Raw genomic sequence first — 23,158 nt, 5'->3', positions numbered from 1 at the left:
TTCAATGGTCGGAGTTTATATACCCAGAGCAAGTGTATCTCAGCTATAGGAAATAAAATTGCACCTTGCACAACCTTTCACCTGTCCAACGGCTCTCGTCAACAGGTACATGTAGCACATAAACAATCTGTAGGATGTGCGCAATAGTGTATCTGTATATTTGCATTTCTCTAGTAATCCTTTTTTACCTGATGCAAATCTCACAAAGAGGGTCATAAAACAATATACACCCTCGCCCTCCAGATGCTCTGGCCACAGTAACACGCACACACAAAACCTAGTTTTATGGCATGAATGATCGCGAGCGCACACACAAAATCGCCAGCGACGACAATACAAAAGACCTTCAATGATCTTTGTTTAACAATAGCCAACATTGGACCACCTACAGTTTTGTTGTGTATTGTGGGCGGGCATGCATGAATGGCGATGTTAGTATTGTAACAATGTCATCGACTCTCAGCGGAACAAAGCCAAAAAGTAGAAGAGCCATAAACCAAAAAGGTGCCAGAGGATATGCAACAACAACAAGGAAGATAAATCTGTAGACTTTATTGAGAAAAAGGCATCACATCTGCTCAGGGATTAGTGCATTTATTAGCTACATCTATACTAATACAAATATACATAAATACATACATATTTGAAGGATATCACACCAACTAAAATACACAAAACAATATCCTTATTATTATAAATAAAAATAATATCAACAAAACTCCATCTTTTTGTTCTTCCTTAAACTAAAGCGAACTTTGTTCGTTTCAAAAATATTCAATACCACTGGTCAAGACAGTTGTTGTCATTGTTGTTGTTTTATAAGATACTTCCTTACTTTACCATCATTATTGTTGTTGTTGCTGCTGTTGTTGACTCATTTGGTAAAGATGTTGCAAATACATGTAACGATATTCCATTCTCGTTTTACTTCTATCCACGGCCTGTATGGCCTTGATTAACAATTGACTCTCGCAGTGCATTCGAAAGTCCAATATTGCAATTTTTTCCTTAAACTCTTGACGTTTGTAATAGGGATTTGTGGTGGCATTCTGAAATTAAAAACAATGAAGAATAATGAAAACAAAAATTGAGAACAAATGAATCAGAACGAAATATTCAGAACAAGTAAGAATGGCGTTAAGTTCGTCCGGACCGAACTTTTTCCCTGGATAATGAGGCTGGAACCTTCAAAATACGGAAAATTGGGAAAATTGGCTATATGAAGACGTGGATCTATACCGACAAATTTTACATGCCCAGCGAAGACTAAATTCCACATTTCAGCTATTTCGGTGGTATAGGCTAAAACCTTGAAAATACCGAAAATCGGGAAATACCGTAAATATGGGGGGCTATTACACTGTAGAAGAGATAAGAGACGCCATATTAAAACTGAAGCGCAATAAATCACCAGGAGAAGACGGCATACCGCCCGAACTACTGCAAACAAATCCCACCGCATCAGCAAAAATCTTAGAACCGTATATGAAAGACGTATGGATAAACGAGCAAATCCCAACTACATGGTCAAAAGGAGCCATCATAAAACTGCCAAAGAAAAATGATTTAACTATATGCGACAACTGGAGAGGCATCACTATATTAAACACTATTTACAAAATAATGTCCATTCTTCTAAATGATAGATTGCTAAGCATAGAGAAATCTCTGCGTGACGAACAAGCAGGGTTTCGACCAAACCGAAACTGCTTAGATAAAATTAACACACTACGTATAATAATAGAGCAATCTATAGAATGGAAAACACCACTATATCTCATATTTATTGATTTCAAAAAAGCTTTCGACTCAATAAACCGTGAAGCTATATGGGCAACTCTAGCAGCGAAAGGGGTGCCACAAAAAATAATCAATATAATCAAGGCAATGTACGAGAGCACCACCCTCACTGTTCGTCACTGCGGCCTCACAAGTGAACACTTCCATACGAATGCGGGAGTTAAACAAGGTTGCCCCCTTTCCCCCCTTCTATTTGCAGCAGTTTTGGATGAGATTATGGTAAATGTATGTTCCAAAAAAAGAGGTATTAACTGGACCTTTGACCGACACTTGGAAGATCTTGATTATGCCGACGATATATGCTTACTGTCACACAACTTTAATCTAATGCAGAGCAAATTAGACGACTTAGTAAAAATTGCAAAAACTGTGGGTCTAGAAATAAACACAGCAAAAACATACGCGATGCGAATAAATAATACCAACGCAAACAACTTCATGATTGACAACAATCCTATAAAATACGAAAAAAGCTTCTGCTACCTCGGTAGCATCATGTCTGCAGACGGTGGAGTAAGCGACGATGTTGAAAATCGGATCAAGAAAGCAAGATCGGCATTCGGTCGCATGAGAAGAACGTGGAAATCAGCACACATTTCAAAGAACACGAAACTTCGGCTTTTTAACAGTTGTGTATAATCAACATTACTGTATGGCAGCGAGACTTGGCTAATGACCAAAAGCGGGGCACACAAATTACAAACATTTGTAAACAAATGTTTGCGCATCATATTAAAAGTGTTTTGTCCAAACACCATATCAAACGACGAACTCTTAAGACAGACAAAGGAAGATCCAATACTGCAACAGATTATAAGACGAAAGTGGAAATGGATTGGCCATACATTGCGCAAACCAATTAACAGCATCACCAGAACAGCCTTGGAGTGGAACCCTCAGGGAAACCGTCGACCCGGACGTCCAAAAAATACTTGGAGGAGAACCATAAAGACTGAATTAAACCAGATAAATAAATCTTTCGATGAAATAAAATTAATGTGTCAAGATAGATTAAGATGGAAATGTATTATAGAAGCCCTATGTTCCCAAGTGGAATAATAAAGGAAAAAAAAAAAATTACACCATGTGGACCCATGTCCACAATTCTAGGTGGAGATCGAAAATGTAAATAGATTAAAAACCCTGAAATCGGCTGTTATCGATGTTCCAGTATAGCCCATCATTGATTTTGACCTTATGAGGGAAATTACATGTTGATAGAGAACTCAAAAAGTTTAGAGACTACACCAACATATTATCTATGTATATCAACAACTTTTGGCTCGGATATCCATAGATAACGTAAAATGCCAATCTGTACTTATAAAAGAGTTGAGTAATGATGACTCACTGACTGACTGATTGATTATCAACGCCCATGCTAAACGGCTAAAGCTAGAATATTGAAATTTTGGGTGGAGGACACTCTTGGTGCGAAGGTGTCAGATAAGGCTGGGTTTTTGGAAACTCGAACAAGAACGGTACGAAAAGTACAAAATATTGTACTATTTGTATTTGGCGAACCGGTAGAGCTAGAATTCTGAACTGGATATTAGAAATATAAGTGTGCGAAAAGTACGAAATTTGGTACCAATTCGTATTTTTTGAACGGACAAAGCTTAAAGGTTAAAATTTGGAGTGAGAGTCAAGGTTAAAAAGTACTGTTGACATAGGCAGGTAGTTTTGGAAAGGTGTACACATGTGTACGAAAAGTACTAAATGGTACTAAATTTTGTACAATTCGTATTTGGGCGAACGAATAGAGCTGGAATCCTGAAATTTTGAATTAAGGTTGCTGTTGGAGTGTAGAATCGAAGTAGTTTTGAAAATTCCTACTTATGGGTACAAAAAGTACTAAATGATACTAAATTTGGTACAATTTGGGTAATGGATAGAGCTGGAATCCTATAATTTGGAATTAAAGTTGCTGTTGGAGTACTGGATTGCGATTGGTTTAGAAATTCGTACTTATGGGTACGAAAAACACGAAATGGGTACTAAATTTGGTACATTTTGGATTTGGGTGAACGGATAGAGCTGAAATGCAGCAATTTAGAATTAATGTTGCTGTTGTAGTATTTAATTGAGGTAATTCTGGAAATTCCGTATGTATGGGTACGAAAAATACTAAATGGTACTAAATTTGGTATGTTTTGGGTTTACGGATAGAGCAGGAATCCTGAAATTTGGAATTAAGATTGGTGTTGAAGTGTAGAAATGAGCTAGTTTTGGAAATCCTGACTTATGTACTACAAGGTACTAAATTTGGTACAATTAGGATTTAAGTGGACGGATAGAGCTGAAATCATTAAATTTGGAATTGAGACTAGCATTGAAATATGGAGGTAGATTCGTACATATCTGTTCGAGAAGTGTTAAGGGAAACTATGTGTTAAGTAAAACTGAACCCTTTGGTATTTGCTAAAATATAGAACTAATGTTCTGAATTTTAGTTTGTAGAATGGAGATACGAAAATAATCTCGGAAATTAGTGATTATTTTGTAATAATTTAATATTGGGTTTAGGAATAGAGGGGGAATTTGGTGTGGTATTAATGGCGGTTTTCGTAGGTAGGGTTACGATATGGATGTGGTTGGAAATACGTACAATAAGTATATGAATAGTACTAAATGGTACTCAGTTTTTATTTGCAGTCAGGAGGAGTTTTGGTGTGTAGCGTTGGTATATAGAGGTTGGCAATGACAATCACGGTTGATATATAGCGTTGATATAAGGAGTAATTTTTGAAGCTTACTCAGGTGTACGAAAAGTACTAATTTGGTACCATTTTTAAATGCGTACAAATCCTGAAATTTTGTATGAAGGTAGCTGTGGACTGAGGTATATAGGTTATATTGGAAATACCTCCTATAAGGCTACGAGAAGCACCAAATTTGGTCTTGGGTGTAGGATTAAAGATGAAATTATATAATTTGGAATAATACTATTAGTGTACGCAAAATTCTGAAGGGTAATATATTATAAGTGTTTTAGAATTACTTAAGTGGACTACACATTTAAGCACTGATATGTGAATAAACTGGCGCTATGAAATTTGTTACGAAGTTCACTCTTGGGATTAGATCATAATGGTTATGAAAATTCATACTTATAATGTATGTCATGTTTCTATATGTAATGTCCTAGGGATTGGGGAAACAAGTAGTAAACTGTACAATTTGAGATAAGATCCTGGGTTTGAAAAATGGTTTTGAATATTGTGCCATTAGTTGTATGTGAACGCGAAGGCGGTTTATATTTTTCAAAAAAATTGTGTTTTTTGTTCTGAACGCTTTAGTGAGTCTATGTGGAAACGTATACCTATGCGACATTTTTTTTTTTTTTTTGCAAGATCGTTTTTACACCATGAGGACAAAAAGCCATAAATTAAAATACCTCGATGTTGATTTGTAGGTGTGGGATACGGCCGGTTTTTTGGAAAATGTAACTGAAGTGTTACGAATAGTACTTAAACGAAATAACATATTAATTAAAATAGGTAGTAGTACACCAAAGTTCACAGTGTTTCCGTATTAAATATTGTTGTTGTTTTTTATTTCCTTTACGCATACGAAGTGGCGGGCACTTTTCTAGTTTACATATATATGGGTTGATGGCTAAAACTAAAAAAATAGGTGAAACACGTTTATAAGTACTGTTACAAGAAATTGATCTATAAATATAAAAGTTTTTTTCAGTTGCAAGTCCATACTTCTTGAGAAAACAGCCCAAAAATTGTAAAAACCCTCTATGGCACCATGTAGTGGCTGGAGAGCACGACAACTCTCAAACCAAATACTGAGTTGATCAATACTTTGCATATCGTAATATTTCTTCGAATATTAGATGAAATTCGAAGGTGGTGCTTGTAGGTCCACTTCTTCCAGTACCTCCCCCACAAAAATTCGAAAATATTAGCTAAAATATTACGCGCGATATCTCATAAACAGAGCAACCCGGTTAAGGGTCTGTGCGAGGATCCCTTGAAAAATTTTACCTAGTGGTCCTGTTTACAGCGATATCATGTTTTTCGTAGGCAAGTACATGCTTCCTGATATAATGGTCCAAAACCTCTGAATTATATGGTGACCAACTGAAACGACAGGTGGTCGCGATATCTATCGAGGGGAATGACACACAAAATAAGACCCACTTTCAAAATGGAATATGTCGGTCCATTCCTTTAGATACCTTCCCTGCAAAACTTTTTGAAATCCTTATTTTTGTTAGTTCATACGCACAAAATTTTCAAAACCCCTAAATATATACGTTTTTAGAATAAACAAGTAAGCAAAGTTAATAGTCGGACGGGGCCGACCATGTGATACCCTACACCACTGTCCCTGGGAATTAGCTTTCAGCAAATCAAAAATCCTTTATGAAACAAATATGCTTATTGTAGGAAATACTTTTTTTGGATTCTGCCACCTTATCACATTAAGCTTGGGACCTTCAGTTTATCGCCGAGTCCGAAGGGTGTGTCCTAAGACACCACTTTTAGAGAAGTTTTATATGGCTGAAATACTCAGAAAATGTCGCCCAAATTACTGAGGTGTATTTTGCCACCGTTGAAAGTTTGATGTAACCACGCCGAGGAATCGAACAGACGACAATCTGTGTACAAGGTTGATGTGAAGTTGAAATATAGCTCCACTCTATGGAATAATATTAGAAACGAAGATACGTAATGATTTTTTTGCTTTGAGCATATTAAATGTGTCCGAAGTCCATTCTTGAAAAATCAAAAAAGGTTTTGACTTATCCCCAGCAAAATGTTCGATGCCAAAGTTGCCATTCAATCATGGGTAAAAGTGATCTGGCATGTCATCTTTTGAGCATCTTCATCGATGAATTTTATATGAGCGTGGACCCGAAAAGATGCTATTCATTTTTGGCATCAATGGAAGGCCATTTCTTGACCTTTCCATTGATGCCAATTATGTTGACTTACGTGCTCAAATAACAGAGTTATCTGGATATAGTTATTTGTTTATAGTGTAAGTAGAAGCATACTAGAGGTCTTTCAGGAATACATATATAAACTGTATATTAAAAATTTTCACAATTTTCACACAAAAGTTGTGGTCCATTTAACCCGCTAAATATTATCTGATCACTATCTCAAATTGCAAGCTTCTTCTTTGTCGTATACTCTTACCTTAGTTAAAATTTCGAGGCTATCGGACCATTTTTGCGACCTACAGAGCAGCTACAAAATCGGATAAAAATTATGTATTTGGTTCATTTCACCCGCTAAATATTTCACGATCATCACCAATAACAATAGGTGTCTATTCTCCATGCAAAATTTCGTGACGATCGGTCCATAATTGCGGCCTGGAGTTTGATTACAATTTATAATGGACAGACGGACGGACGGGCACACATCTCAAAATCGCTTTATCTCGTCGAGATATGAAGATTGGTATACCACATTGGGGGTCTACGATCGATATTTCGCGGTGTTACATGAACTATTCCCAAAACAAACTTATAATACCCTTTCAACATAGTGGTGTAGGGTATAAAAAGTGTTTCAATTCACACAGGCTGAGGGTATACCTCTGTCGGCAAAGCCGACTGATCCTTTTTTACTTGTTTATCTCACTTTTACATTTCAACCATTTAAAATTCAAAAATCTTTTATCTTTGCCATTATTATTTTTTACTCAAAACCAGGGCTAATTAACTATAGAGTAAACGAATAAAACATTTTATTTATTTATTTTTTTTTTTTTCTTACCTCTTCACATGATTTCAACAACTCATTCCTTATTATATCGATGACAAACATCATATCGCTCAAATCATTGGATATCTTCACAACCATGCCTTTGAATGTTGCTGGACCTTCCTGCACAAAGGCCATCAGGGCATTTGTGTGTGAATCCACCTTCATGACGACATCATTTCTATGGAAGACGGCATACACAACTTGTTCTTCCTTTTTCGGGCTACGACTGTACATGACAAGAAGCCAAAAATTATTATTGAAATGTAAACGATCCATAATATCGTTAACTTCATGCGGCGTGTGAAGCTGAAAAATGCAAAAGAAAATTAAATATTTGTTAATACATATGTGTATTTTTCAGAGATAATAACAAATCATACAAACAGAAGTATGTCTCAATGAAAAAATTAAAACGAACGGAACAAACCCAATTTTTACACGAAAATAAAAATATCAAAATATTTAAAATGAAATATAAACAAGATATCTTGGCAAATCTAAACGTAGGCTATGTAAAACCAATCAATAGAAAAAAAACTTGTCTCTATATTCTCTCCGGTGAATAAAAGAATTGCCATAATCTGTGTAAAAGTAAGCTTCTTTAACATCAGTCCCATCTGCACCCACTTCCGACCATAGAGAATAATTAACAGACTACCCGCTAGCATGATGAACAGTTCGGTATCGAAAACTCGTCGATTCTCGAGGTTACAGTAACTATTTCCATATTAGACCCCTCACAATGCAATCAACTGTAAACATTTACAAGGGGATGTCCGCGAAAGTAAAATTAAAACCCAAAATTATGAATGAAAAGTTGACAACACTTGCGATATCGCTAGGGGTTAACGACAACTTTTTTATTTTGGTCAATATGTCCCGGTGCACACTAGAGCGATTTCATTGAAAAATTTCATGAAAATAAGTGTTCTTAGCAATGTTAAAAAATACAAACTACAATTAAACCAGGGTTTCGGAGTCAAGGTATTTTTGGCTCGATTCCGACTCCAGGCCAGTTTTTTTTCACGACTCCGGCTCCGACTCCGAGTCGACTCCGAGGGTAAATTCCTATACCACTAAAAATGAATAAAATGTGAACAAATGTTTAACTTTTTCTTATATTTTGGCCCATATTGGCTGATCTGTTTGTTTTTCCTAACATATTCTTTAGAATGTTCTTTAATACTCAACTACAGAACATAAATATGAAGTAATATTCACAGGGTTTAAAATGCTAACGCCATATTAGCAAAAGCACCGAATATTTGCAACATTTCCTGCTAAAATTTCTTCGAAATATGTTTAGCAACAATGAACAACGGCAACATGTAGCAACAAATTTCACAAAAATATTGCTAGCGATGCTGATGCTATTTCATATTGTCGCTTTAAAAAAATAGCATCGGGCACGCATACTCGTATTTTGCAGCACACATGATCAACACATATCAGAAAAGAGAATAAGCAACAAAGTTTCAACGGCTTAGCAATGTTTTCAGCAAACAATTGTTTTTGAGATCAGGGTTACCAGTGTAATGCATTCAAAATCACGATATAATTAATTCCACTTTTTCGTTCAAAGGACATGTGAATTTTTGTTGAAGGCGTTCAAAATATATTTTTTTTATTTTTAAACAATAATAATTAGTATTCTTTAGGTTTTACCATATGATGGGGGCATTTTGACATTAAATGACACCTTTTTTATTACTGCGTTGGCAACCCTAATCACTAAAAATACACTCGGTTGTTAATTCGCTGCGACGAATGGTCAGCCGACTGCTAAATATATAGCGTGGTTGTCGATTATGCCTAACGAAAAAAATATTAGGCGTAAAAAACGGACAATACAAAACAAATAACTGCATGCCGTCAAAATTATAAGCAATTCATGATCAGGCTTTAAAATGGATTTAAGCCAAAATTTTACAGTGCTACTAGAGCCTTAATGATGACCCCCAGTTGAAAAGCCATTGAAACTTACGAAACTACGAAACTTTTTTTGTAGATTTTTTCTTCATTTGAAACAGTATAACTTAATATGCTATGTCGGCATACTAATGATTAGATTACCACATTTTGTTGACTTCAAAATACCTCATAACTAATCCTACAAATAGGATTTTCACCTTAATGACTCAACCAAATTGGTTAATAAGTAATTTAAAGATAAATGTACACCCAGTATGGAGCGGTACTTGTAGTGTATGGTTCGGAATGATGTATGGGGTACTAAAAAAATAGGTTTTGTTATAAAGTGCCAAAAAATATGCATATTTTTAGTGCATTAACGGAAAATAAGGCCTAAAGCACCTTATTAGGGGTTATAGTAATACTTCGGCCCCTTAAAGGACTTTCGGCGGGAGTAAAGCATGAAATCAGTTGAATACACTATAAACTAACTAATACGAACAATTATTGTATAAAATTATGCATCAATTAACCTTAAAGATAATTTTACTACTAATGTCTCTAATTAGCTGGCCAGGCTAATATGGACCATTTTTAGAAAAGTGGGTTGTACTTCCTCCACATATGTGGAATCTCAGAACGTTTGACATTACTCGATAGTGCTTATTATACCAATACATTTTATGCAAAATTTATTTCATCAAAATCTAAACAACCGTGTAAAACGCTTCGATACTAATATTAAATAAATATTTTGTAAATTTTCCCTGAAGACGCAATTTAAAGGAGTTGCGAAATATTGGAAATAATAAAAATAAAAGCATGACCTCAAGCTCGAAAAACACTTGTTTAATTTGAATACAAATACAAAAGGTTGTTCGACAGCACTGAAGAAACAAAATCTAAACATTTTTAAATGAAATCGAATAATCTATTAAACTGAACTTGTTGCCCTTAATTATCTGGCCGCCACTGTAGGTAATAACTTGTACGAAATATATAAATATACGGATTTTTTGAGAAAGGAACGGGTAAAATTGGAAAAGGACAATGAAGACGTGACAATATCGATTTTTTTGGAACCTACATAATATTCTCGGAGGAACATTTTTGTAGAATTTTTTCATGTAGAAAATCCCGTCTTATTTTTCTTTTTCAGTTTAAGAACAAAACGGATATGGAAGGAACTGAGCTATAAGGTCAAAATATTCTACAAAAAGATTCCTCATTCTATTTAACTGAAAACATGTCATCTCAAAATTATGAAACAATATCAAACAAAGCTATAAAGCATTTTTTCAAGGCGTTATTGGGGGCCAATCAAAAAATCATTACGTCATAACTCAGAAATATCAGCTATGAGATCCTATGGGTTTTTTAATATACTCAATATTGGCTTTCATTCCCAAAGGGAATTTTTCACCCCTAGACCTTGACTTCCATTTGCTGTCACCGTGTAAACAGTAGGATATCCGAAGAGACCGAAATGTTTTTCGACGGAGTAGACCTTTGTAAGAAGACCAGTAGCTCTTCTGACAGAAAACTTGTAGGATTTATACACGCAGAAAAATATATGTAAGAAATATGTTCGGATCCAAACAAATATTTGTTTGGCACTGATTGCAAGCAAATATATGTTTGGATCCAAACATAATTTGTTTGTGTCCAAACAAATATATGTTTGCAACATTTTGTAACATATCTCAATTTAATATGTTTGGGTACCAACATATTTTTTATATTAGAACATATATTTTATGGGTGGAGAGGATTTTTGTCAAAGAGAGTAACAACAGGGCTCTCGCAGCTGCGGAATGCTGGTTTATAATAAAGAGCTGTGCGCATGGTGTAATAGGAGACACAGAAGTTTTGTGATGTGTATGCGTAAAACACGTGTGTTTCGTGCTTAGTTGTTGTTAACCAACGTAGCAAGCGAAAAGGAAAAGAAAACAAGTGGGAAAAGCGTTAAGTTCGGTCGGACCGAACTTTTTATACCCTCCACCACAAATTTCAGCCATTTCGGTGGATTAATGTGGCCACAACTTTCAAAATACCGAAAATCGGAAGTTAGCGTTCTATGGGGGCTATATGACGGCGCGGACCTATACCTACAAAATTCTGGGCGGGGGGGGGAGTTTTATAGCCTCAACGAAGACTAAATACCAAATTTCAGCCATCTCGGTGTGATAATGAGGCCAAAACCTTCAAAATACCGAAAATCGGGATATATCGTCCTACGGGGGCTATATCAAAACGTGGACCTATATGAACATTTCATGGTAGAAATGTTTCTTAGCCTCTGAAAACACCAAATACAAAGTTGCAACTGATTCTGTTGTCAAATGGGACTAATACATTCAAAATATATTAAAACAAGTGAGCCAAGGCTATAGTCGGGTCGGGGCCGACTATGTGTGGTACCCTACACCACTACCCCTGTTCATAAGCTTTTGACTAATAAAATTCAAAATATTAAAATTGGGATAGCTTAGCGCCTTTGCTCTGAATGTCTTCATTAACACAGGTCAATTTTTTTGAAACGCATTTAAGTGCATCGACAGTACAACCCAAATAAAAAATGGAAAAGTGGGATGTATGCCAACCATCAATAGGCTTCTTTCTCTGTTAGACCCCCATCAACCCCCAAAATATCGTGAGGATCCGATCAAAATTTCGTAGTGTGATTGCACAAAAATGGAAAAAGGGATGCATTACCGACCATTGCGATATCTCTGTTGTTTGACCACCTATGACAACCTACTTCACATCGTTGTAAAGGTTATATTTTCTACTTTCTTTGCCAGGTTTTGCTTTCGATATACCTCCTACAGAAGAGAGATATTAACTTTGAAATAAAACGTTGGTCTTTTTTCCAAATATTTTTTTTCACATTCCGACCCCTGAATAATATCCGACCATTATCAAAAATCAAAAGGTTTTTTCCTCCCCCAAATACAACCAATAACACCCAAAATTTCGTGACGATCTAATTGAAATTGCGACCTGTAGCGTGATTTCCAAAAAAGTGGAAAAATGGGATGTATTACCGACTATTGCGATATCTCCGTTATTTGGCTACCTATGCCAACCTGCTTTACATCATTGTAATGATGGGATTCTCTACTTTCATTGTCAGACTTTGCTTTTGAAGGTCCCGAACCAAAGCTGTGATATTCGTCAATATTATTAAAATCGCAAAAATGAAAAGTTGTGTTCTATTAGCGGCTATTGCGATATCTTCGTTGTTTGACCACCTACGACGATCCGATCAAAATTGCGATCTGTAGCGTGATTACAAAAAAAATGAAAAAATGGGATGTATTGCCGACTATTGTGATATCTCCGTTATGTGGCCACCTACGCCAACCTACTTTCCATCACTTTAAAAATGGGATTTTCTACTTTCATAGTCGGACTTTGTTTTTGGAAGATTCCCAACCGAAGCTGTGATATTCGTCATTATTATTAAAATCGCAAAAATAAAAAGTTGGGTTCTATTAGCGGCTATTGCGATATATTCGTTGTTTGATCACCTACGAGAACCTACTTTACATAATTAGAAAGGCGATATTTTCTACTTTCATGGCCAGGTTCTGCTTTTGGTATACCCCATATTGAAGCTGAGATATTCGCTTAGGAAAAAAACATTGTATTCTTCTCCAAATTAGTTTTTTGCCCATTACGACCCCTAAATATTATCCGACCATCACCAAAATCAACAGGCTTCTTCATCTGTGTGACCCCCATTAACCCTCAAAATTTCGTGACGATCCGATCAAAATTGCGACGATTTACGATTTCCAAAAAAGTGGAAAAATGGGATGTATTACCGACTATTGCGAAATCTCCATTATTTGGTCACCTACGCCGACCTAGTTTACATCATTGTAAAGATTGGATCTTCTACTTTCACAGCCAGGCTTTGCTTTTGGAAAGTCCCTAACCAAAGCTGTAATAATCGTCATTATAATTAAAATCGCAAAAATGAAAATTTGGGTTTTATTTGCGACTATTGTGATATCTTCGTTGTTTGATCACATACGAGAACCTATTTTACATCATTAGAAAGGTGATACTTTCTACTTTTATTGTCAGGTTTTGCTTTTGGTATGCCCCGTACAGAAGCTGAGATATTCGCTTTGGAAAAAAAGTTGTATTTTTACCCACATAAGTTTTTTGCCCATTCCGATCCCTACATATTATCCGACCATCACCAAAATCAATAGGCTTCTTCCCCTCCGGGACCCCCATCAACATCCAAAATTTCGTGACGATCCGATCAAAATTGCGACCTATAGTGTGATTACAAGGTTTAGATGGACAGACGGACAGACGGACGGACGGACTGACGGACGGACTGACGGACGGACGCACATAGCCAGATCGACTCAGCTCGTCGAGACATTCATTTTGGTATATATAAGTATGGGTCTACGACCAATATTTCGATGCGTTACAAACTTTTTGACCAAAACCAACTTATAATACCCTCCCCACATAGTGGTGTAGGGTATAAAAAGTCTAGACTTCAGGGGATAGTAAATATCCTGTAAATCGTCCTCTAACTACCGTTCGCTTTTAGGTTTTCTTATAAATTTCTTTTCAAATAAATAATGTTTCTTTTAAAAACTTGGTGTGCCGAATTTAGTGTTATATTTCTATAATGTAGAAAAAAAATTGCCCGGAGTCGAAGTCGAGATATTTTTACGACCCTGAATTAAACAAAATCAATTTCACTGTTTTTTGTTTTTTTTATACCCTACACCACACTGTGGTAAGGGGTATTATGTGTTAGTGCATTTGTATGTAACATGCATAAGGAAAAGAGATAGACCCATAGTTCCTTCTAGGGATATGCATGTCCGTCCGTGCGTCCGTTCGCAACGTACAGGTCGCATTTGTTCTCCGATTTGGCTGAAAATTGGGCAAGATCATTTTTTTAGCCGCCGGAAGAACGCTATTGCTTTTGGTGAAAATCGGTTCAAATTTGGATATAGCTCCCATATATATTTTCGGCCGATTTGACGTATTTGCTGCAAACACTCTATTTACGTCCAATTGTGATGAAATTTGGAATGTGTGACTGAATTTGGTCTAGAAATAATTGTACCAAGTTATATCGAAATCGGTTCAGATTTGGATATAGCTCCTATGTATATTTTCGCAAGATCTGTCCAATTTTGATGCAATTTGGAATGTGTGACGTAATTTTCTTTAGTAATATGGGTACCATATTATATATAAAATATAATATAATATATATGAATCAGTTCAAATTGATATATATCTCTTATTTTTACATATTCACAGTGGGTATCATATAGTCGGCCACGCCCGACTATGACCCTTTCCTTACTGGTTTTTTCTTTCGTTTAAATTTTTATTTCGCTGTTTTTTTTTTATTTTGTTTTGACAGAGCGCGTTGTTTTATTTATTTATTTATTTATTTATTTATTTATTTATTTATTTATTTATTTATTTATTTATTTATTTATTTATTTATTTATTTATTTATTTATTTATTTATTTATTTATTTATTTATTTATTTATTTATTTATTTATTTATTTATTTATTTATTTATTTATTTATTTATTTATTTATTTATTTATTTATTTATTTATTTATTTATTTATTTATTTATTTATTTATTTATTTATTTATTTATTTATTTATTTATTTATTTATTTATTTATTTATTTATTTATTTTTATTTATTTATTTATTTTTATTTATTTATTTATTTATTTATTTATTTATTTATTTATTTATTTATTTATTTATTTATTTATTTATTTATTTATTTATTTATTTATTTATTTATTTATTTATTTATTTATTTATTTATTTATTTATTTATTTATTTATTTATTTATTTATTTATTTATTTATTTATTTATTTATTTATTTATTTATTTATTTATTTATTTATTTATTTATTTATTTATTTATTTATTTATTTATTTATTTATTTATTTATTTATTTATTTATTTATTTATTTATTTATTTATTTATTTATTTATTTATTTATTTATTTATTTATTTATTTATTTATTTATTTATTTATTTATTTATTTATTTATTTATTTATTTATTTATTTATTTATTTATTTATTTTTTATTTATTTATTTATTTATTTATTTATTTATTTATTTATTTATTTATTTATTATTATTTTTTTTTTTTTGTCAAATGAGCAGTTTTACAGATTTTCAACTTTTTTCACCATGACATTTGTAGAGCAGAAAGTAGGAAAAGAGAAAGCCATTTTGGCATGCTCTCTCTTAAATTTTACTTCAAGTTTAGCTACTTTTTGGGGTGGAGGAACGCTTTACGAGTTACAAGTGGTAAAACTGATCAAACTTTAACAAGTAAAAAAGCATTAAGTTCGGCCGGGCCGAACTTTTCATACCCTCCACCATAAAATATTCATTTCTGTCCCCAACTTCAAGTGAGTACGTTAAAATGTCAGATAATGTACATAAAATGAAGCATTCGGGAGGCCCTTTGGTGCCTATATCTAACTGTTGACAATTTTTGGTGGGCTAGAAATTGGGAGGTACTGTTATATAGGGGTTATAATAAAACATGGGCCTATGTTGACAGTTTTTGAAGGGAGCCTTTAATGTCAAATAACTCCTAATTCGGTTAAAAAATTTAGCTAGATTCCTCAAAATATCGAAAATCGGTACATAACGTGGGAACTTCAAATGCCATTAACATCTAGTTCGGAGGTATCTGGGCTATACAAAAATATGAACTTAAATGAACAATTTTTTTGCAGAATTTTTGTTGACTTTTAAATTTCAAATTACAGAAAGTTCGTCCAAAAAATAAAGCTAAGGTACGGAAAATCGGGAGGTTTGTTTTGGGGCTGTACAAAAACATGGACCTACGTTCGGTTAAACATTTTAAGTAAAATCCTCAAAGTACCGAAAATCGGGAAGTATTGTTATATTGGGGCTTTGTGGAAAATTGTTGATGCAGATGTGTGGTGACCACTACAACCTTCAAATGTCAAATTACAGTTAGTTCTGTTAAAAATTGTAGCTAAAATTGCCAAATTACTGAAAATTGGGAGTTCCGTTACATGGTAGCTATATCCGAAAATGGACCTATGTTGACAATTTTTGATGGAGAGGTGTTGTGACCACTAAGAACTTCAAATGTCAAATGTCAAAATTGTAGCTAAAATCATCAAATTACTGAAAATTGGGAGGTACCGTTATATGGGGGCTTTCTTGACAATTTTTGGTGGAGAGGTGTGGTGACCACTAAGAATTTCAAATGTGAAATGTTCAAATTACAGATAATTCGGTTAAAACTTGTTGGTAAAATTCTCAAAATACCTGAAATCGGGCGGTAACGTTATATGGGGGCTATTCCAAAACATGGAGCTATGTCCACTAGTTATATAAGTTTATTGACATTTAAGAACCCTAAATGTCAATTGATAGCTAAATCGGTCTGAAAATGTAAAATTATGCCGTAAATCGGGGGTACCGTTATATGGAGGCTATACCAAAACGTGAACATAGGTCCACAACTTTTGTTATGTAAGTTTAGTTACACTTAAGAACCCTAAATGTCAAATTATAGCTATATCGGTCTGAAAGTGTAGCTAAAAACGTCAAAATACCGTAAATCGGGGGGTACCGTTATATGGTGGCTGTACCAAAACGTGGACCTATGTCCACAAGTTTTGTTACATAAGTTTATTGACATTTAAGAACTTCAAATGTCAAATTATAGCTTCATCGGTCTGAAAATGTAGCTAAAAACGTCAAAATAACGTAAATCGGGGGTACCGTTATATGGGGGCTATACCAAAACGTGGACCTATGCCCACAACTTGTGTTATATAAGTTTAGTGATACTTAAGAACCCTAAATGTCAAATTATAGCTAAATCGGTCTGAAGATGTAGCTACAAACGTCAAAATACCGCAAATCGGGGGGTACCGTTATAGGGGGGCTATACCAAAACGTGGACCTATGTGCACAAGTTTTGTTAAGTAAGTTTAATGACACTTAAGAACCCTAAATGTCAAAATATAGCTAAGTCGGTCTGAAAATGTAGCTAAAACCGTCAAAATACCGTAAATCGGGGGTACCGTTATATGGGGGCTATACCAAAACGTGGACCTATGTCCACAACTTTTGTTATATAAGTTTATTGACATTTAAGAACCCTAAATATCAAATTATAGCTACATCGGTCTGAAAATGTAGCTAAAAACGTAAAAATAACGCAAATCGGGGGGGTCCCGTTATATGGGGGCTATACCAAAACGTGGACCTATGTCCACAAGTGTTGTTATATATGTTTATTGACACTTAAGAACCCTAAATGTCAAATTATAGCCAAATCGGTCTGAAAATGTAGCTAAAACCGTCAAAATACCGTAAATCGGGGGGTACCGTTATATGGGGGCTATACCAAAACGTGGACCTATGTCCACAACTTTTGTTATATAAGTTTATTGACATTTAAGAACCCTAAATGTCAAATTATAGCTACATCGGTCTGAAAATGTAGCTAAAAACGTCAAAATACCGCAAATCGGGGGGTACCGTTATATGGGGGCTATACCAAAACGTGGACCTATGTCCACAACTTCTAATATATAAGTTTATTAACACTTAAGAACCCTAAATGTCAAATTATAGCAACATCGGTCTGATAATGTAGCTAAAAACGTCAAAATACCGTATATCGGGGGGTACCGTTATATGGGGGCTATACCAAAACGTGGACCTATGTCCACAACTTTTTTTATATAAGTTTATTGATACTTAAGAACCCTAAATGTCAAATTATAGCTAAATCGTTCTGAAAATGTAGCTAAAAACGTCAAAATACCGCAAATCGGGGGGTACCGTTATATGGGGGCTATACCAAAACGTGGATCTATGTCCACAAGTTTTGTTATATATGTTTATTGACACTTAAGAACCCTAAATGTCAAATTATAGCCAAATCGGTCTGAAAATGTAGCTAAAAACGTCAAAACACCGTAAATCGGGGGGTACCGTTATATGGGGGCTATACCAAAACGTGGACCGATATAGCCCATCATCGAACTTGACCTGCCTGCAAACAAAAGACGCATTTTCCCAAAATTTCAGCGTCCTATCACCATTTTTGTGGATGCTAGAGTGATTACCACAGACGGACGGACGGACGGACGGACGGACGTGCTCAGATCGACTTAGAATTTTACCCTGATCAAGAATATATATACTTTATAGGGTCGCAAATGAGTATTTCAATGCGTTACAAACGGAAAAACAAACTTAATATACCCTCCATACTATGGTGGAGGGTATAAAAACAAATGAACAAAGCTAAAAATTTCCAGTTATCGATAATTGTCGGTAATTCTGTCGTTAACTAGTTACAGAACCGCACTACAGGTTTTAGTAGTCTGTAGTAATCGTATTGACAGCACAATAAGAGACAACAAAGTGAAGGAAAATGTCGATAAAAACTTCAAAATGCCCAAAACGGGTGGTACGGTTATATGAAAACTATTCCAAAACTTGGACCAATGTCCATAATTTTTGATGAAGAAATTTATTGATCAAATCATAGCTATTTGGTCTGAAAATGTAGCTAAACACGTCAAAATACCTGAAATCGGACGGTACCGTTATATGGGGGCTATTACAAAACCTGCACCTATGTCCATATTTTTGTAAATAATTTTCTTGACATCTAGGAACGCTAAATGATCTGAAAATGTCAATATATCTCAAATCAGTCGGTACCGTTATATGGGGGCTATTCCAAAACGTAGACCTGTATCCCTAATTTTTGTTTTCTGTAACAAAACGTGGACCTATGTTCATAATTTTTGGTAAGGAAGCTCCCTGATCACTGGGAACCTTAAAACCAAACTATAGCTAAATAGGCCTGAAAATGTAGCTAACTGGAGGCTATACCAAAACATGGACCGATATAGCGCATCTTCGAACTTGTCCTGCACGCAAACAAAAAACGCATCTTTCCAAAATGTCATCGTCCTATCTCAATTTTTGTGTATGCTAGAGTGACTACTACAGACGACGAGCGACTCAGAATTTTTCCCTGATCAAGAATATATGTACATACATATCGCTCATTTACTCAAAGAGTGGCATAACTCAAAAAAACGCGGTTTCTGAGTTAGCAATTCCTATTTTTTCTACGACTTCTACTTTATCTTGTGTCAAATTTTCATGCTGATATCTCACAAATTCGACGAGTTACAGCTCATTTACTACGAGCTACACATAATTCAACACAAAAGTTTTTTGTGTTTATGAAGCACTAAAACACTTCAAATCATGCTTGATCTTGCACAGAAATTTAGCACTGATATCTGACTAACTGTTTCCAAAATATGGTCCAAGTTGTTATTTCATTATTTGTGTAAACATTTTTTTTAGTTGCGTAGTCAAATTTCAATCGCCAACTTAAAACGCGATTTTCTCGAAACTGTGTTTTTTAAGATGTGGCACTCTTTGAGTAAATGAGCGATATATATGTACTTTATAGGATCGCAAATGATAATTTCAACGCATTACAAACCAATTTAATATACCATCCATACTATGGTGTAGGGTATAAAAACAAAATCCAAAGAGGAATAAAAAAGAATAAACAACTAAATAAAAATTTGTTGGTATACAGTCAGGGACAAATATTTACATACACCATATAAATTTCAGGTTTTAGGGTAAGGAATGATTTTTTTTTTGAAATTCCAAGTGCACAGTCTTATTTCTTCTTACTAGTTAACAATATTTAATTCAAAATACACATATTTCTTAGGGGTGTATGTAAACTTTTGTCCCTGTCATTGTTTTGGTTTTTGTAAAATTTACCGTTATTTGTACTTGGAATTTCACAGAAATCATTACTTACCCTAAAACCCGAAATTTATAGGGTGTATTTAAACTGTTGTCCCTGACTGTACATGCACAAAAGACAAAGATAAAATCATCCTGTCATACAAACAAAACTCACCAATGTTGCTTTTCACCACGGCATCGAATATAGAGAGAAGATAATAAAATTTGTTGAAGAAAAGAACATTTTATTGCCCATACTTTAACTTGACAGGTACAGTTATATTGGGAGCTATACCAAAACTTGATCTGTTATAGCTCATACTGTACCCAATATTCCCCACGAACTTTGTACGACAACGCTTGCTTAAGAAAAAATGTTTGATGTTGTCTTGCCAGATGCTCAAACTCAGAATATATAAAGGGAATAAGTCCAGTTTAGAGCCCGGTCCCGGGCTGATGATATATACCACCTTTGCCTTTGGGGTCCTGGCTATAACGCGGTTAAATCGCCTTTTAAAAACTAAACGTTTTATTGTGTGACCAGCCATCGGTCGGACAGGGCCCAAATCAGCTAAGCAGTTAAATATTCCCTTTAAAAATGAAAAGTTTTTCCAACTCCCCATATCCATAAAAATACGAGAAATATCATTGATATTTACAGAAAAGCCCATATCTCGGGACGTATGAACTTATGCAACACAAAATTTACATTGTTATACTCGGGACAACAAGGTCCTGTGGTATATTCCGGGACCAGGCCCTAAACTGGACTTATGCCGCACTGAGATTTAGCATAGCCCCTATTTAACCATATTCCCATAATAAAGAAATTTGTTCAGCCGAAATGTCTTCAAATTTAACATATTGCTAGCAATAGTTTTACATTCAATTTTAAATATGTATAATTACATTTGATGCCGGATTATTATTTAATAGTTATTTGTTTTGTTTTTTTCCCCTTCTTCCCTACTTCTTACCAACTGCATGCATATTATTTGCAAATACGTGTGATGATCTATGCACTCCTCCAGTGTTTTTGCCCTATAAATGATGTGACCCAAGTGGAGTTTATTTTGATCGCGTATCAACACATGTTCCTTTTTCTTTTGCCCATCGTCCGATTCCACTTTCAGCAACTCTTCATTCCACATTAAATCAGCTGAATTAACAATTTTTCTCGTTAGCTTTTGAGCATCCTGATCGTATTGCACTAAAAACCATTCACTTTTGTTTTCCTCATTGGGGGGCATGGGTAAGTCTTTTTGGAAATCTTTAGAATCCATTTTAGAAATGTTTTGTAACACAGAAGTAGGAGATTCTTTTAAGCAAAAAATAAATTTCGTGTTGTTATTTTTGTATGTGACGCTCAGTGACAACTGGTTCTCTGATTTTAATGCAGTTGGTTACACACTGCAATATTACTTCGTTATTAGAGATGGCACGTGTTAAATAAAGAGATACGATGACGTATTTTTTTGACATTTACTTAGAATGATAGATCGCAAAATAAATAAGATAATATATTTTTCAAAATGAATATATTTGCATTATCATTTCTATACATTTTTGAAATGGAACTGGAAAATGGTACAGTGGCTTGGGAAACTTAAAACGTCAGATAAAAACCAATAATGAAGAGATCAAAGTCGGACAGGCCGACTATATGATGCCCTACACTATTGTAAATATGTAAAATACATACTTGGCACACTTATTTCTAGACCAAATTCCGTCAAACATTCCAAATTTCATCGAAATCGGAGATATATATCGTGTTTGTTTTAGCAAATACGTGAAACTGACCGAAAATACATATGGGAGCTTTATCCAAATTTGGACCGATTTCGATATAATTGGCACATGTATTTTTAGACTGAATTCAGTCACACATTCCAAATTGCATCGAAATCGGACATATGTATATTAGGGTGGGGCGATTTGTGTGGAATGAAAAAAACCTTAATGAGCCCTTCGCGTTTCTGATTCCTGGGATTGAACTGAGCAAAAAAGTCCACTGGACCATATATCTACCGTGAAAATCGAGCCTCCCGATTTTGATTTTCGATTCAACACAAAGCACAGAGGGGAAATTTGTGTTAAAAGTTGATCAAAAGCCCTAGAAAGCTCATTTATAGTCCGATTGATATAAAATTTTGCACAAAGCATATCTTCTGTATAAGGATTAATCCTATAGAAAATAATGAAAATCGGTCCAGATTTGGATGCAGCTTCCATATATATTCGCATCTGACATGAGATAAAAATGCACCAAAATCACTGAAATTTGACACATGCAACCTGAACAAGCCTAAAAAAACATTGAGCCAATTTTCAAACAAATCGGTACAGATGTATATATAGTCCCATATACATATATTTCATTCCAAATTTTATTTTTTGAAACTTACTTAAATGAAATTTATCTCAATTCACATAAGAAAAGTCGATATTTGATAGGTGTTGGTTTAGTCTGACTGATAAATAAGGCGGAGCAAAATTTAGTGTGAGTAAACCTTGCAATTCCATATAAAAATATTTCATATTTTAGTTGAGAAAAATTAGATTTTTTCGGAATGGCGCAAATATGCGCAACTTTTTATGATTGAATCTGATATTTGAGACTCAAGCGCATAAAACATTAGAAGAAACTATGATCGGGAAACGACGGGGAAATAGACTTTTTCACTATTGAAATTGAAGTAATCTTAAAAATTATCATAAAAAAATTTCATAAAGAGGATATGTATCACCATTATTAAAGAGCAAAGATGTAAAATCAATCTGAAAATTTTAAATGCTAATCTTGTTCGGAGACTGTACAAAAACAATAAATCTTGAAAAATATAAAATTTCGCGAAAATAATGTCATTTTATGT

At 34.4% G+C, this 23,158-nt stretch overlaps 1 protein-coding gene across 1 annotated transcript; it reads right to left on the bottom strand.

The window, feature by feature from the left end:
* Positions 1-573: 573 nt before the first annotated feature.
* LOC141393082 (uncharacterized) lies at positions 574-21,658 on the bottom strand. The gene is made up of 3 exons (XM_073966033.1): positions 21,260-21,658; positions 7,545-7,841; positions 574-1,049 (listed from the first exon to the last, which is right to left on the bottom strand). Exons 1-3 carry the CDS (start codon positions 21,563-21,565, stop codon positions 846-848), a joined length of 807 nt encoding a protein of 268 aa, XP_073822134.1. The 5' UTR covers positions 21,566-21,658; the 3' UTR covers positions 574-845.
* Positions 21,659-23,158: the final 1,500 nt, after the last annotated feature.

This window comes from Musca autumnalis, unplaced genomic scaffold (assembly GCF_047663935.1).
Source record: "Musca autumnalis isolate F117 unplaced genomic scaffold, ASM4766393v1 scaffold_2, whole genome shotgun sequence".
Lineage (NCBI taxonomy): Eukaryota > Metazoa > Arthropoda > Insecta > Diptera > Muscidae > Musca > Musca autumnalis.
This window is presented reverse-complemented; position numbering and strand designations above follow the sequence as displayed.

Coding starts and splice junctions, on each gene's coding strand:
- LOC141393082 (XM_073966033.1), bottom strand. CDS start 21,565: ATGGATTCTAAAGATTTCCAAAAAGACTTACCCATGCCCCCCAATGAG. Junction 7,842..21,259: donor AAATAATATGCATGCAGTTG/GTAAGAAGTAGG, acceptor TGCATTTTTCAG/CTTCACACGCCGCATGAAGT. Junction 1,050..7,544: donor TGTTGAAATCATGTGAAGAG/GTAAGAAAAAAA, acceptor TTTTAATTTCAG/AATGCCACCACAAATCCCTA.